The following is a 15824-nucleotide window of genomic DNA, read 5'->3' as shown; positions in this document are numbered from 1 at the left end:
AGTCATTTCCATGGAATGAAAATCAGGGTAGGACTTTAGTTGAAGATTATACATATACACACATGAATGTGTGATATATAATGTGTGAATACTTATATATGCACTAATATATTTCTACATTTTATCTTATGGCATATATATAATATAAAGTTATATGTCATATGTTATAGGTATGTATGAACATACATTTATCTTTTATATGTTTATATATCTGGAATAAATGGAATTATTAGGTGTGTGCATCTATCTATCTCTATATCTCTATCTCCACCTCCGTCTCCACCTCCACCTCCACCTCCACCTCCACCTCCACCTCCACCTCCACCTCCACCTCCACCTCCACCTCCACCTCCACCTCCACCTCCACCTCCACCTCCACCTCCACCTCCACCTCCACCTCCACCTCCATCATCTCCATCTCTATCTCTATCATCTCTCTATCTATCTCTATCTATATCTCTATAACTTTATATGCAGATGCCTAGTAATTCCATTAGCATGGTGACTTCACAGTTTTAGCAAATTCTTTTCTCTCTATTCCTTATAGAATATACATTTTATAACTACATATATACCTCAGTTCTGAGAGTTTTTATTTCTATTGAGAAAAATTTTAAACTGAAATGTCACAAGACAGTAAATAAAACAATACTTTACTCATTCCTTTCAACATTGTTTTAGTAATGTTATGAATATAATAGTGAATGCAGATCTCTGAATATTGCTCTGTGGACCTTATTAGGAGACAGTAGCATGGTTGCTAAAGTGGTCTTGGAATCAGGAAGACTTACTTGGGTTCCAGTCTTATCATTTACTAGCTGTGTGGCCCTGGGCAATTCCCTTGCCCTTTTCTCAGCTTTAATTTCTTTATCTATAAAATGGGGTAGCATGTAACATTCATGATTATTTGAGGATCAAATAATATTTCCTAAGTTCTTTACAAATCTCATAGATTATAAAAAAGTTAATTATTAGCTATTATTCCATTTGTCTCTGTTCTTCTACCACTATTCAATTCTATCTAAGATACAAAAAAGACATTTTGATACAGTGAAGTGAATTATAGAATGAATGATAAAGCATTTATTAAAAATGGATTGTTGGATAGTGTAGTAAGAGAAATACAAATGAGCAAGACAATTGCTGCCTTCAAGGACCTTCCATTCTAATTGGGGAAGATAATGCACAGAGGGGAAGGAAAAAGATGGTGGAGTCGTACATGGGGCATGATTTTTAAATGATCGTTAAGCTAGGTAGCGGCCTAATTCTGGGCAAGATGAAATGAAAGGTCATTCATCAGAGACTAGAATTCCAAGGTGAAGTGCAAGGTTCCAGTGGGAGGCAGAATAGGAGAGTGAGAAGAAGGAGTTAGTGACTGAAGTACACATGGAGTGCTTTTGAAATGTCCCATATAATAGATTCCCAGGGCTTGTGGTACAAAGGATAAACTTGTGTCTTTCATAAATTTACACGCAAAATTCTTGAGTCCCAAGATTTCAGGTATGAGTTTTAAGCAAGTTCTTGAAGGTAGAATTGAAACCAAAAATCTATTCATTCTTGCCTATTGTATAATAAGATAGAGATCTGGGTAAAAAGAATTCAGTATAATGCTAGAGGACCAACCTCCTGTGGTAACTCTTGGCCAGAATAAAGTAAAGGACTGGAGGGCAATTTAATGGAGAAGGAAAATAGATGCACTTAAGTTGGCAGAGGAATGTGATACATTCTATGTCATAGCACTTTATTTTCACTGTAATTTTCTGCTTCTTCCAGGTCCCAGCACTTTATGGAGTGGATACAAGAATGCTTACTAAAATAATTCGGGACAAGGTATAACTCTCACTCCTTTCTCCCTGCTCCATGAATCATCCTCCCCAAATCTGCTTGCTTACTTTTTCTTCTAATGCCTGAGAAAACCATAGACACTTATTTTATTATGTAAAGACATGAATCTGGTCAATCTTAGCTTTTTCTTTAGACACAATTTTTATTCTCTTATTGACTCTTGCTTAGTTCATAAGGTTGAATACTTGGAGAGCATGCTCATTACTGAATGTACTTGAGGTTAATTCATTCAACAACTTTGTATTGAATGTCCAGTCTATGCATATTGCAAAAGGAGATACGAGGCCAGTCAAACACATGATCCTTGCTCCCAAAGAGTGCATGAATAATCCTATTAGGTGATATGGCATACATAAAACCAATGGAGAATATCAGTTAAGGCAAGATAATGCTGTATAATTAGAATCTGGATATTGTTTGGAAGGAAGGGAGTATATGGCATGGGAATGCTGAAAGATGAGAAAGTTTCCCTGGAAGAAGTCAGTTGAATTTGTTGAAATTTCATTTTTTTGTAAAATGAGCAGTGATCAAGAAGCGCCAAATAAATGACTTTATTGAAAACAATCCTGGCAACCAGCATACCCTCGGATTGTTATGATTCAGGATTCCTCTTAAAGAAAAGCCTGTCTTGAAAGCTAAATGACCTACAAGGCATTCCTTAGCCTCTGCCTTTTATTGTCTAACCTCATACCCTTGCTTTCAGAATACCTATTTTCAATAATTTATTTCCTACTTGTGAAATCAGATGAATCCATGAAATTTTTTGTTGTTCGTATCCCATTCAAAGCAAAATAGGAGGCATTTATCAAAATGCACTTTACTTCAACAACCACATTTGTAGTGATGGATAAATTCACCTAATGAATTAATAGTTGATATAAATGACACATTTTGAAATGGAAATGGAAATAATTGATCAAAGAAAATGATCAAAGAAATCTTTTCAGAGTGTTGGGAGTTACAGTAGAGATAGAGACTGGGTTCCAGTCTCAATTATGATACTTAGTAACTATATAATAGAAAAATCTCAATTTTATTCTCTGGGACTCATTTTCTTTATCTATAAAATAAGGGGGCTGGATCAGATGATCTCTGAGGTCCACTTTCGTTCTTTAACTTTCTATTATTGTGGTACTGCAATATTACTGCTGATAGAAATAGAAACCAACCAAGAAAACAAATGATCTTAAATCAATTTATCTTTTACTCACTTCATTTTCAATTTGGGGTTTTAATGTGAATTAAAATTCAGGAAGAAATTCAAATATTTGTGATTTAAGGATGCTTCCAGTCTCAGTCTAATGACAGGACTAGAAAGGTAGGAGTGTTCACTGGCAAAAAAAATCTGTTTAACTATTGGATTTTAGTGGTTAAATAGAATTGAGAAAAATTTAATGATCTTGGGAAAACAATACACAATGCCATGTTTTGAGATAAATTCTTCACTCTTCAAAACATATGTTTTTAGTACTTAGTCAATATTCAGGACGTGAAAAATGGCAGAAATACAAATTATATTGGAACTTTAGTGATCTTGGTTTATATAAAAATGCATATTGCAACCCTTTCTTCCATTCACCTTAGGTTGAAAAATTAGATTATTATTTCATTCTCTGTGCTTTTAGGAACAAAGGAGGAGACCTGCTTTTCAAAATTAGGAATGCATAAATAAACATTTACTCTGTAAATTGGACTCTAAAGGTAAACACAGTGTACAATGTTATTTAGTAATCCAGTGTAGAGGTGAAAGGTAGTTTGTAATCAGTTTTGCCATAGCTAGGAGCTAGAGCAGGGAGACAGCTCTTCTTAGGACTGAAGTAACCCAATATTTTTGGATATTCATTTGAAAACCACTAGCATGCCGATGTTTCTAGCTCTAGTCATTTAATCCCAAGTGACTTTTTTTTCCTTTAAGTGACTATTTCAGAGAGGGAAAAATACTTTTTTTTCTATTTCTTTCCATGCAATAATTTCCTAGGAGAAAGGAAAATCACGTAATATAATTAACTTTCCTCCCTAAGTAAAATCTTTGGAACTAAGATTAGCATGACATTTTCATGAAAAGGTTTCTTAGGCAGATCCAAATTGACTTTTAACAGCAGCAAATAAACCAATCCAAAAGAAGAATAAGAATAGCAGTACTTGAAAGGAAGGGAAAAACCCTCTCTATTGGATAAAGAGGAAAAAGGTATGAAGAACTTCAAAGTCAAACATATTCTGAAAAAAAAATTTCCCAAGTATTGACTATAGTGAACATTTCTAATCTTGGGATTTAGGAATTACATAGTATTTAATTTTTGCTATTAATTGGGTTCACTCTGACATTATATAATGATAGCACTATTTTGTCTATTCTAATTTTATCACTGCCTTTTCATCTCAATTGGCAGTTTAGTAGCACTTGAATTAAAAAAAAAGTAACCATTTTTTTCCCTGAGAATCAAAGACAACAAATAGTGTTCTCAGCTTTACCAGTTTGGCATTTTAAGACTTAAGTTCGGGTTCCTTATGTAGGGAATCATTTGGGTATTCCCAGAAAATTCTAAATCAACCAACTATATTTTCCATAGGTTTTCAAAGAAAATGTGGTAAGTAAACTTTCTATTTTCCAAGTTTGTGAAGGTGAATAAGCTTCTTTAGACAAATTGAGCAGTTATGAAGATGTCTATATCTTGGAGCAGCTGTTCATATCCCTATGAGTTTAGCCTGTCAGCACCTTCTTTGTTGCTCACATTTAGCTGTCTAATTCTTTAATTTGACAGGGCACCATGCTTGGAAAGATTGAATTTGAAGGTCAGCCTGTGGAGTTTGTGGATCCAAATAAGCAAAACTTGATTGCTGAAGTTTCAACCAAGGTGAGAGACTTTCCCCTCGGTATTTTGAAAAATTAGCTCCTTCCCTTTAGTTTTCCCTTGCTTGGTACAGTAGCACCTCATTTATTTATCAGGCTGTCTTGGTTTTCTACAACATAACAAAGAATCTAGGAATTAGCAAAATGGACTTTCAGAGTAAAAATAACCCACTAAATATATGGCTATTTATAAAAGTTTTTGAGATTTTTAAAAAATGTTTTTTGTTGAATTGAATAAATAAGAACAAAAGTACATACTTTTGTTTCAACAAATGATACTGAAATGTTAGGTTCTATTTCTTTTTCTCTCCTTTCACATCCCTCAGTTTTCTCTTTTTTGCTTCTCACCTTTCGCCAGGTGCTGAAATGAAAGAATCAAAACAGCTTAAGATGAGCAAACACTATTCGTAGCAGAGTTTTTTACAATTTTACTTTAAAACCTTAACTTAGACACAATTAAGATTAACTTAATAATCTTGGTTATTTGCTCTCCTTGCTTACATTTTAGAAATAACAAATTAGAATACTGTTAGAATTAGGCTTTTTGACATCTGCAAGAAATGGCAATTGACAATTTGTCAGTAAACAAGACAAAAAAAGAAGAAAAATGAAAAGTAAGAAAACAAATGATTCATTTTTATTGATTATTATCCTACAGCAGGGATGAACAATAGGATAACCTAATCTTAAGTTATTATTCAGTATTACAGCCCCTTTCCCCCTGTTACACTCTGAATATTTTAAAGATAAGCCCCTAATTAAATTCTTGAAATGCTTACAAGACAGACATTTTATCTCTTATTCAATGATTGAGAAGCTCAACTACAGAGAAGTTCTTGCATTTTCTGACTCAGTACTTGAAATTCCAAATCACCAAAATCTGTTTTCAAAAGCATAATATAAATTCCATGAAGGCAGGGACTTTGTCATTTTTTACTTTTATATTCTTAAAATCTAGCCTTAGATCTGGTACTATTTATAAATGTTTTTTGAGATTTTTTTAAATAATATTTTTGATGAATTGAATAAATAACCAAAGGATGTAATTTTGTTTCAATGAATGATACTGAAATATTAGGTTCTAGTTATTTTCCCTTTTCATACCCCTCAGTTTTCTCTTCTTGCTTCTCACCTTTTACCAGGTCTGGAAATGAAAGAATCAAAACAACTTAAGATGAGTAGTTATCTTACCCTGAATCCTCTCATGATCGGGACTCAGGCAGAATTACTTAGCATTCTCAAGGTCTGTTCTCCAGTACTAAGCACAGCAGTACATGATAAAATATAACCCTAGCCCTTGCCCTTACAACAAACTTGGAATCTAATAGAAATTTCCATTTCCATTTTTTAATTAAAGAAGATGAACTCCTGAACTTCTCTGCTTATCTGATCTTCCAAGTCTGGTGATAGCCTACCTTTATGCTGATAGCAAAATGATCAAGAACATTTTGATATGCTGCTAAAGAGAGATAGAGTTTGATACAAGCTCTGTTATCACAGGCTAAAGTAGACTGAATATAAGACACAATTTGAGAAAGTAAGCTGATAATGTACAACAAACAGGAGATAAACACCAAGATTAATACCAAACTCTTAAGCATATGACAAACATAAAGGCATGTTCATTGTTCACTAATAGAAACATGAAACAAATATTTAAAAAATACTATTGCCCAGAAAAATATTCTTTTTCAGATTGTTAGGGCTAATTTACATCACTTCTCTTTAATATTTCCTCTTTTATGAAATTGCCATCCTTGACCCTGAATATTAAAAGTGCTTTGTGTCATATTAGGTGGAATCTAAAACTTCCAAAGTCATAAAGCGTGGAAGAATTTCAATGCCATAAAACACCCCTAAGAAGAATAGTACTTTTTTTTTTCTGGGAATGTACATAGGAATCAAAATAAGTAAAGTAGAATTTGCAACTTAGAGCTTTGGAGAGAGAGTTCTTATCCTCTTTGTGTGCCATGAATCCTTTTGGCAGGTTGGTAAAGACCCCATCTCTGAAGGGTGTTTTTAAATGCATAAAATATATAGAATACTAAGAAAAATCAATTATATTGAAATATAGTTATTAAAAACAAGTGTAAGTACTCTAGGTTAAGAAACTTTGTTGAGACCAGAATAGGGAATAAAGAAGTTAATTAATTTGCCTTCAGGCTTGCAACTGAAAGTTGAAGTTCTTAGTTGCAAACACCAAGAGATATTTAGTCATGGACCAGTTTTTACTGAGAGTATCCAGGAGAAATAATTGCAAAACTGGCACTCCCCTTATCCCAGACCCCTGAAAAGTACAATGACCTTGGTTGTTAAGGTATTAAGAGTGAGTTGGTGGTCTTCTTATGTTTTCAGCTTTATTTTAGCCATGTCAAAAGCAGTTTTATACATAAATCTGATGTTTCACTCTGCTCCTCAGTGGTGATAATTATCACTCTGGATAATCTGTCTACTAACAGTGATTTCATGTAAATTAGATTGCTTTGAGATCAAGACATTTCCTTATTGGTACAGTTAGAGTTTATTTATTTGGGAGCTTGGGTCTAAGGCTCACTTCAAATAGCTTTCGTTGAATTCAGGTAATAGGATTTAACGGTCTTTTAGAATTTTGCTATTAAGAAGGTGATTTGCTTCTTTTTTTAAAAAAATATTCAAGACAGTGGGGTTGTGACTTGCCCAAGTTCACACAGCTAAGTGAGTAAGTGTTTGAGGCTGGATTTAAACTCAAGTCCTCCTGACTCCAGGGTTGGTGCTCTATGCACTGTATCACCTAGCTGCCTATGCCAAAGAGATAGCTGTGATTTAGTAGAGAGATGACCTGAAAATTAGAAGAACTTGGGCTCAAATCTAACCTTTGACCTGAATTGACTATGTGACCCTGGGCAGGTTGCTCAACTTTTCCATGCCTTTGGCAGATTACTCAAGGATTTCCTAACCTAGGGTCTTTAAAAATACCTATTTTGTTAGCTATATCTCAATATAATTACTGTTTTCATAAGCTATATGTTTTGTGCTTCTAAAAACACTATTTGGGATAGGACCTATAGACTGTATCAAACTGTCAAAGGGATGCTGTACATAGTCATTTTATATTTTCACTTAACCTACTATCTCTTAGACATTAATAAATTATAGTGTCCTTTTAGCTATCTTCACAGTTCAAGTGGCTTACTTTTTAGCCAGATCTAGTGAACTCTGAACAGTGAATTAGATACTGCAGTTTCAAGAGGAATTTGGGATTCTGACTCTGATGATGAAAGGATTTTAAAGTTCAGATTTCCTTGCATTAGTTTATACATCAAATAGCCTATAGCTTTTCCATGTTAAATTTAGAGGGGAATAAGTAGTGCTGAAGGGATTTTAAGCAAATGATCACTTAGAGGGGAATCTCTGTGACCTTAAAAGAGTAGACCCAGGGCGTCTAGGTGGAGCAGTGGATAGAGCACCAGCCCTGGAGTCAGGAGTACCTGGGTTCAAATCTGACCTCAAACACTTATTAATTACCTAGCTGTGTGGCCTTGGACAAGCCACTTAACCCCACTTGCCTTGGAGGAAAAAAACCCAACTAAAAACAAAAGAGTAGACCGAATTTAGATGCATGGAAATACTGATGGATGTTTAATCACTTAGTCTTCCCTAAAGAACTAATAAAAACCATTTCTAGTCTATCCCTTCAGATAGTTAGCTGCCAAAATAAACTCTCTAAAATATAGGCCTGATCATATCATTCTTTGTCTGAAAAATCTTTAATAGATCCCTCTTGCCTCAGGTTGGCACGTAGAACATTCCAGTTTTTTCTCTAATCTACCTTTCCAGCTACATTCCACATTACTCCTGTTCATATACTTCAAGTTCCATCCAAAATATAGCTCTAGTTGTTTTCTCATTTTGACATTTCATCTCCCTCTACTCTGGTTTTGCACAAGGTCCCTCTATCAGCCTTCATTCCTGGAATGCACACTTTCCTAATTCCTACTTTTAGAATCTTCATGTTCTTTCAAAATATTTAGGAACCCATTCCTCTCAAATGAGTCTATGACTCCACATATGTTTTATCTCTTTAATAATGTTATTGAGTATAAGAATTGTTTTATTCTATTTTTGTTTTTATATTCCCATTAAATAATCCATAGTAGGAATGTAAAAATTATTTTTTAGAATTGAATTAGAAAGTATACTTTAAATAGTCATATTAGAAGAAAACCAGTCACTTGAAAAAAATAATTCCATGATATCCCATTGTTCTTTTGTTAGCTGGAATGGGATATTCTGCTTGCCTGTTGAAATTAGATTCATTTAAAGAAATTTGTGAGGTAATTATGTGGGTCAGTACCATTTTAGAAAGTAAACTTTGGGCATTAGATTAGATTAACTTCATTTAATTGAGTTCCATTTGATAACTATCGGGGCAACTGGCAGGAAATAGGAAGAAAAAGACATTGGAGAACTAAAAAGGTATAGTGGAGAAAACACTAAATTTGGTGACACTGTGTGACCTTAAAGAAACCACTTAGTTTTTTCCTCTTTCTCATAGGTAAAATGAAGGTATTAGACTAGATGGCCATTGAGGTCCTTATCTATCCTCTAGTATTCCTATGAGTCCTATCAGATCTTCATTTCCTCAGATCATTTTTAATAGGGAAATTAATTTTGAGGATTTTTCCTGTGAAAAATAAAAAAATTCACTAAAATCTATGTAGGGTTCTTGCTAGTAAGTCCACAGAGACCCTGTCACCTCATACCCAAAATGTATTTTTACATATTGTATACAATTCTCTTTGTTCTCTTTTAATGTTGATCAGTTCCTATACCAAACATAAAAAGATACCTTTTATGTCCTGGCTCATCTAGTTCTAAAAATATTAATCCAGTGTCTGGGCCTAAGTTTCTTAGAGAATTTTAGACTGGATAATCTCAAAGGAACTTTCTAACGTTACTATAACAATGATTACATGATTCAATGCATGACCTTAACAAATTTGCACCAATGGGCTTTGTGCTCTGGGGGAACTAGTAGGGAGACCCTGATTCCTTGGTTGACTTTGATTATCTTCTCACTTTTAAGCACTCACACCAGGCTCTAGACAAACTTCCTCCCTTTCTTCTCTTGCTCAGTCTTCTTTTTCCTTTCCATCTTTTCTTTATTGCATATAAGCTATTTCCTTTTTACAATTCAGCTGCCAGACTGATCATTAGTAGTTAGGGTGAGTTGAAAAGAAGAGCTTCTGTTTCCTTTTCCTGACTCATTTCAAGATCTGATTATGTCTAATTTTGTGGGTGAGGGATTTGTTTAACATTGCAGCCAGTACAATTGTTCCTTCATCAATATAAAAGCATTATGACCCTGGGTCTTAGTTTTCTTATTTGGGGTGGTGGAAGGTAAGGTGAGCTCTGAGGTTCCTTCTGCCTCTGGCTTTGTGATCCTATGATCTTAATAATAATTAGAAATGATATTATTACAGATAATGAGCAGCAATAACATTCTGATGAGAATAGATTCGCATATACATGAACATTTGTCTCAAATTGTAAAATTATGATTTATTTACACTTAAATTTATTTGAAAGCTTTTATTTCTTAAAGTTTTAGGCTTCTCTATTCAGAAGCTAAAAATGTGAAATGAAGTTCATATAGGATAAAATTCATTCTGATTGCATTGGATCTCACACTGCCTACGTAGCTTAGACAGCACCTCCTCCATAGGGTATTTGGAAAGGATGATTTTCCCCTCACTGCTAAGAATTCACCTGTGAAATGATTAAGTTTGTCACCCAGCGTCAACTAGAATTATTATGGAGAACAACATCTTATCATTAAGGTTCCAACTATGAAATATTCTGTTGCTTCAGGAGGCCTATTTCTAAGGGGGTTATTATCAAAGTAAAAATAGCCCAATCAGATTTGTGGCAGCACAGAAGGAACCCAAATTGGACAGACAGTTGAGCTTTGTCCTATCATCAGGGAGCAGAGAACTTTGCCTTTGGGGATGAGAAATGCAACCAACCCTACATCCTGACTCTATTGATGGGTAAAGATGAGTATTTTTTTTAACATAGAGAAGCATTCTGCTGAGTTGAGAAGATAAGTTGTGCAACAAACAGGTTGTTGTAAATTCAGTTAGCATCCTTCATCATTTATGGATTATGCATCTTACATTTTCAATGCTAGATAACATCATAAAGAAAACTATGGTACCATTTCCAATCTAATTGAACAAATGGTACTGTGCTGAGTCACTCCTTAGCAAAAAAAGGGAGATTATGGTCTAATGGAGTGAAAGGGAAGAAAATGGTTAAAGTAGTAAGAATGGATATAACTAATTGAGTCAGATTGCTTTATGAATTGGGAGTGGAGAGCTCACTTTCAGTCTGGGAGTTTGGGTCAGTTTTCTATAGGAAATGGGCTAAGCTAGGTCTCGCAATTTTTTTGTGACACAGAGATTTGGAGGTAGAGTACATCCTAATTATGGGATAAGGGATGTATAATGTGAATGTATGCAGGAAGGAGAGGGGACTATGAGGTTGAGAAACGTAATAACAGTATTACTAGAACAAATGCTTTAAAGGAAGAAGAGTATGTAAAGTTTTAAAGGTCAGGTTAAGAAACATGTGAGGTATCATGGTGCAATGGAAGGAAGGCTGCTTATGAAGTCTGACAGTCTGAGCTCAAATGTTGACTTTACCACTTTGTGACATTGGGCAGTGACTGAACCTCATTGTTCTCAGTTTCCTTATTTATAAAATAAGGCAGTTGGCCATGATTTCCTTAAAGTTCCCTTCTAGCTTTACTTGAAACATATATATATATATATATATATATATATATATATATATATATATATATATATAATTCTATGCTTTTATCATCCTGAAGGCAATAGGAAAGTTTTGAAGGTTTTAGAGTTGGAAAATTAAATGATCAGATCTGTTCATTATTTAGACTGGCAAGTTATATGAAGAATGGAATCCAGGACAGTGCCATTTGTTACTGCAATGACATTACACAAGTCACCCTACTTTACTCATACTCTTCTAGAACTAAAATTTTCCTTCTACATTATTTTCATTTGGTAATTTCAGAAACTCCCATATTTTCATTTATTATGGATGACTCTCAGATTTTCTTGGCCAGCTCAAATCTCTCTCCTGACCACCTGTCTTCTATTTCCAAATGCCCATTGACATCTTATACTTTTTCCCACTAACCTCCCAGTCACATAGGCTCACAATCTAGGTATCACCCTCAGCTTCTCACTCTCTCTCATCCCTCCATATCCTCAAACAAATCCTGTTGTTTTTTTTTTTTACCTTTATGATATCTCTTAATATTATCCCTTCTCTCTAACATTGTCACCATCTTGGTGCAGACCTTTGTCAGTCCACACTTAGACTATTGTGATAACCTGTCTCAATTATCTCCATATTCTAGTCCATCCTCCTTTCAGCTGCCAACTTGATTTTTTTCTAAGGGAAGATTATGACCACGTCACCCCTTCTTCATTCAGTAAACTCCAGTGGCTTCCTATTGCCTCTAGGATCATCTCTAAAACCTGTGTGTCTTTTAAAGTTCTTCATAAATTGGCGCTTGTCTTCCTTTCTTGTTCTCTTCGCTCTTCCTCACACCTACCAATTGTGAGTCTTTTTCCTGATTCCTTTTCTTGCCTGAAAGGCATTCCCTCTTCATTTCTGCCACCTACCTTTGCTGAATCCCTTCAGGTCTCAGCTAAAATCCCACCTTCTTTGAGCCTTTTCTAGACCTCCATTCTTAATATGATTCTCTCTGAGACTACTTCCAATATCCTTTATATATCTTATTTTTTCCATAGTTGTTGGCATATTATCTTCTCCAGTTAGACTATGAGATCCTGGAGGATAAAGACTTTTTTTTACCTTTGCTATATCTCCACAATGACTGGCACCTAGTAGGTCTTTAATAAATTCTTATTGATCGAATGACTGACCTATTGTTCTAGTACAAACTAAGTATGACATGGTCCTGGTAGCAATATGGGTAGGAAAACAAAACAGATTTGAGAAATGCTGTGTGGATAAAATAGGACACAAGTGGCAACTGATTATATTATATAGGGGAGAAGATAGAAGGGAAGAGACGACTCATTTGAGTTGAGTTTGGACTGTCTTGCTGAAAGATTCCAGGGCTTGAGATTGCTAAACTTAAAGCCTGCCACTAGACAGTCCTTTAGGTTTATTTCCTGTGTCACTTCATTCAACCTCTGGAATTTTCTTACTTGAGAGATTCTTAAGGACCCATTGTGAACTGGAGTTAATTTATCCTGAGAAGAAAGATCTGGCATCTCTTTTCTATTAGACTTTATTTCAGAAGAGTTGGAAGGAAAAATTCTTAGAGACTTCAAATATATGCAACTTGTTTGGTTTGAAGATTTACCCACTGACTCAGATTCACAACTCCCTCATAACACGCACCCTCTTTCAGAATTATTGTGGCCAAAAAATCATTATTCCATCCCCAGTCATGTGAGAAAAGGCAGCCTGCTGAAGTGGGGAGGCATTTGATTTCAGTTCCTCATCTAATACTACCTGTGAGACCTGAGCAAGTCACAGCTTCCCTGGGCTTCAGATTTCTCATCTGTAAAATGAGATGGACAGCATGTCCTTGAATGTCCCTTCCAACGCCAAATCTTTTGATCTATGAGAAGCTTCTGTGACTGAACTGAAGAATAATCCTTCCTCATATAGCAGACATCCTGTCTGTCAGTATTCTTGTTCTTAAAGCCTTGCCAACTTTTATTCCCTTGGTATAACTTTTAAGATACCAGGGTGACCTATGGTCAAAAGTGAGCACTGGGAGAAGGGTATAGTGGAGAGAATGAAATACTATTTAAGATATGTGTCTTTTGCTCCAGTGAAATGCAATATTCTCAACTAATAATTCTTAGTATATTAGGACCAGAGAGGCATCAAACCTTTCATTTTATAGTTAAGGAAATGGAGATTCCAAAAGGATAGTTTTCTTGACTAGGGTCATATAAGTATAGCAGAACATGAGTTGAAACCTATATTCTGTGACTGTATCCAGAATTTATAAATTATAACCATCTTTTAGGATGAAGGCTGAAAAAGATTTTCTACCTTTAGAGAAAATTTTAAAATTTAAGATATTTTTATGAAATCACAGATATTGGATATTGGAACTGAACAGGATAACTAATTACAGTTTAATAGAGCTATAATTTGGGCAGCTATGTGGCACAGTGCATAGACTCCTGATCCTGAAGTCAGAAAGACTCATCATGTATCATTTAGAAAGTTCTGAAAAAATCCCAGGAATGACATAAGAAGTTTAATGCTGATATTAAGAATTAAAATGAAAAGTTCATACCATTATGTTCTTCCATTTCTGTTGTTTTGTGACTTTGGGGAAAATGCTTGTTTTCCCCTAACTTCGAAGTAGACTTAAAATTGAGTTAATGACTATGATGTGCTTCAAGATCTCAATCTGAAATCTGACCTCAAAACACAATTTTTGTTTTCTTCTATTTAAAATTTTATTTTATTTTTCCAATTACATGTAAAGATAGTTTTCAACATAATTTTTGCAAGGTTTTGAGTTTCATTTTTTTCCCTCCCTCCTCTCTATGAGAGAGTAATCTTATATGGGTTGTTAAATTATGCTCAGCACATTTCCATATTAGTCATGTTATGAAAGAAGAATCAGAACAAAAGGGAAAATATGGAAAGAAAAAAATATAAAAATATTTAAAAAGTGAAAATGGTATTCTTTGATTTTCATTCAGATGCCATAGTTTTTTCTCTGGATATGGATGGTGTTTTCCTTCACAATTCTTTTAGAATAGTTTTTGTTTATTGTATTGCAGAGAAGAACTAAGTCTATCATAGTTGATCATCCCAAAATATTACATTGATGTGTATAATGTTCTTTTATAAACAGAGTTTCTCGAACAACCTGAGGGAATCACTGATCTACAGCAGGCTAGTCATCTCCAGTTCATTTTTATTCTTCAGAATCTTTGCATAAACTTATTACACAGACACACATCTCTACTGCATCCTATCTTTATTGCAAACTGAGGATCAAGTGGTGTTTAAGGCGTGATATATCTATTACCACATCTGTCTAGTGCTGAAGCAAGCAATAATACTTGAAAATTCCATTGCTTCTAGCTGTTAATGAGGCAAAACACAGGAAAGATGGTCATTAACTATGGAAACAACCAATTTCTTAGGGATCATTGTTATTACTGTAATCAATGGTATATATAAAACAGAAAAGTACATTTTAAAAAATTTCATAAAAAAGATTCAGTCTGTAGAACTTACTGAACCTTTCTTGCAAATTGATTGTTAACTACCAATCACTCCCCAGTAGTTAGCAATCAATCTGCCACCAGTCTAAGTGCAAAACATTCCCAAATGTGTTTATGATATTGATGTGTCACTCACAATTGTAGCTTCTTTCTAACATTTTTGATTTCAAAATGCAGGATGTCAAGGTGTATGGTAAAGGAAATTCTATTAGAGTGGTTGCTGTGGACTGTGGAATAAAGCAAAATGTAATCCGTTTACTAGTGAAGGTAAGTCATTCCCATCTTTCCTTTTTTTCCTTTGGAGTAAAGATTTCTCACACTTTGTGGTTGTTGTTGTTTGTTTTGTTTTGTTTTGGTGCTTTGATAACTGCTTAAAGATAACTGCAGAATTGTTGCTTTGGTCATTAAGGCATGCTTCTGGGGATGGTAGGTTTCCTCGTGGCTTCGGTTCACTAAGTGAAAAAACATCATTTTAAATGTACGGGAGACAGAATAGAAAGAGTCCTGGATTAGGAGTCAAAGGATGTGAGGGAATTTGAATCCTAACTATTTTACTCATTGTCTGTGTGAACTTTGGCAAGTCACTTTTCCTCTCTTGACTCAGTCTCCTCATCAGTAAAATGAAGGGATTGAATTAGGTATGATCCTATATTCTCCTCCTCCTCCTCCTCTGTTCTTTGATGCATAAGAATTCTATAGCTCTCAGCACTGAACAAGCAGTTGAATATCAGAATTTCTTTTCCTGAGAAGAGAATGAATTCTTTCTGTCTCATTTCTTGACATTATGGAATATGCCAGGTGGGCACCAAAGAACTGAAGAA

General features: G+C 34.6%; 1 protein-coding gene across 1 annotated transcript in view; it reads left to right on the top strand.

Moving 5' to 3' along the window:
* Positions 1 to 15824, top strand: part of CPS1 (carbamoyl-phosphate synthase 1) — a 165114-nt gene that overhangs the window by 38243 nt on the left and 111047 nt on the right. The window contains exons 6-8 of the mRNA XM_074191459.1: positions 1774 to 1830; positions 4608 to 4700; positions 15181 to 15270. Coding sequence (XP_074047560.1) covers positions 1774 to 1830; positions 4608 to 4700; positions 15181 to 15270 — 240 coding nt within the window. The remainder of the gene's footprint in view (positions 1 to 1773; positions 1831 to 4607; positions 4701 to 15180; positions 15271 to 15824) is intronic.

The sequence above is a fragment of the Macrotis lagotis genome, chromosome 6 (assembly GCF_037893015.1).
Source record: "Macrotis lagotis isolate mMagLag1 chromosome 6, bilby.v1.9.chrom.fasta, whole genome shotgun sequence".
Classification (NCBI taxonomy): Eukaryota; Metazoa; Chordata; class Mammalia; order Peramelemorphia; family Peramelidae; genus Macrotis; species Macrotis lagotis.
The sequence above is the reverse complement of the archived record's forward strand: the minus strand, read 5'-3'. Positions and strand labels throughout refer to the sequence as shown.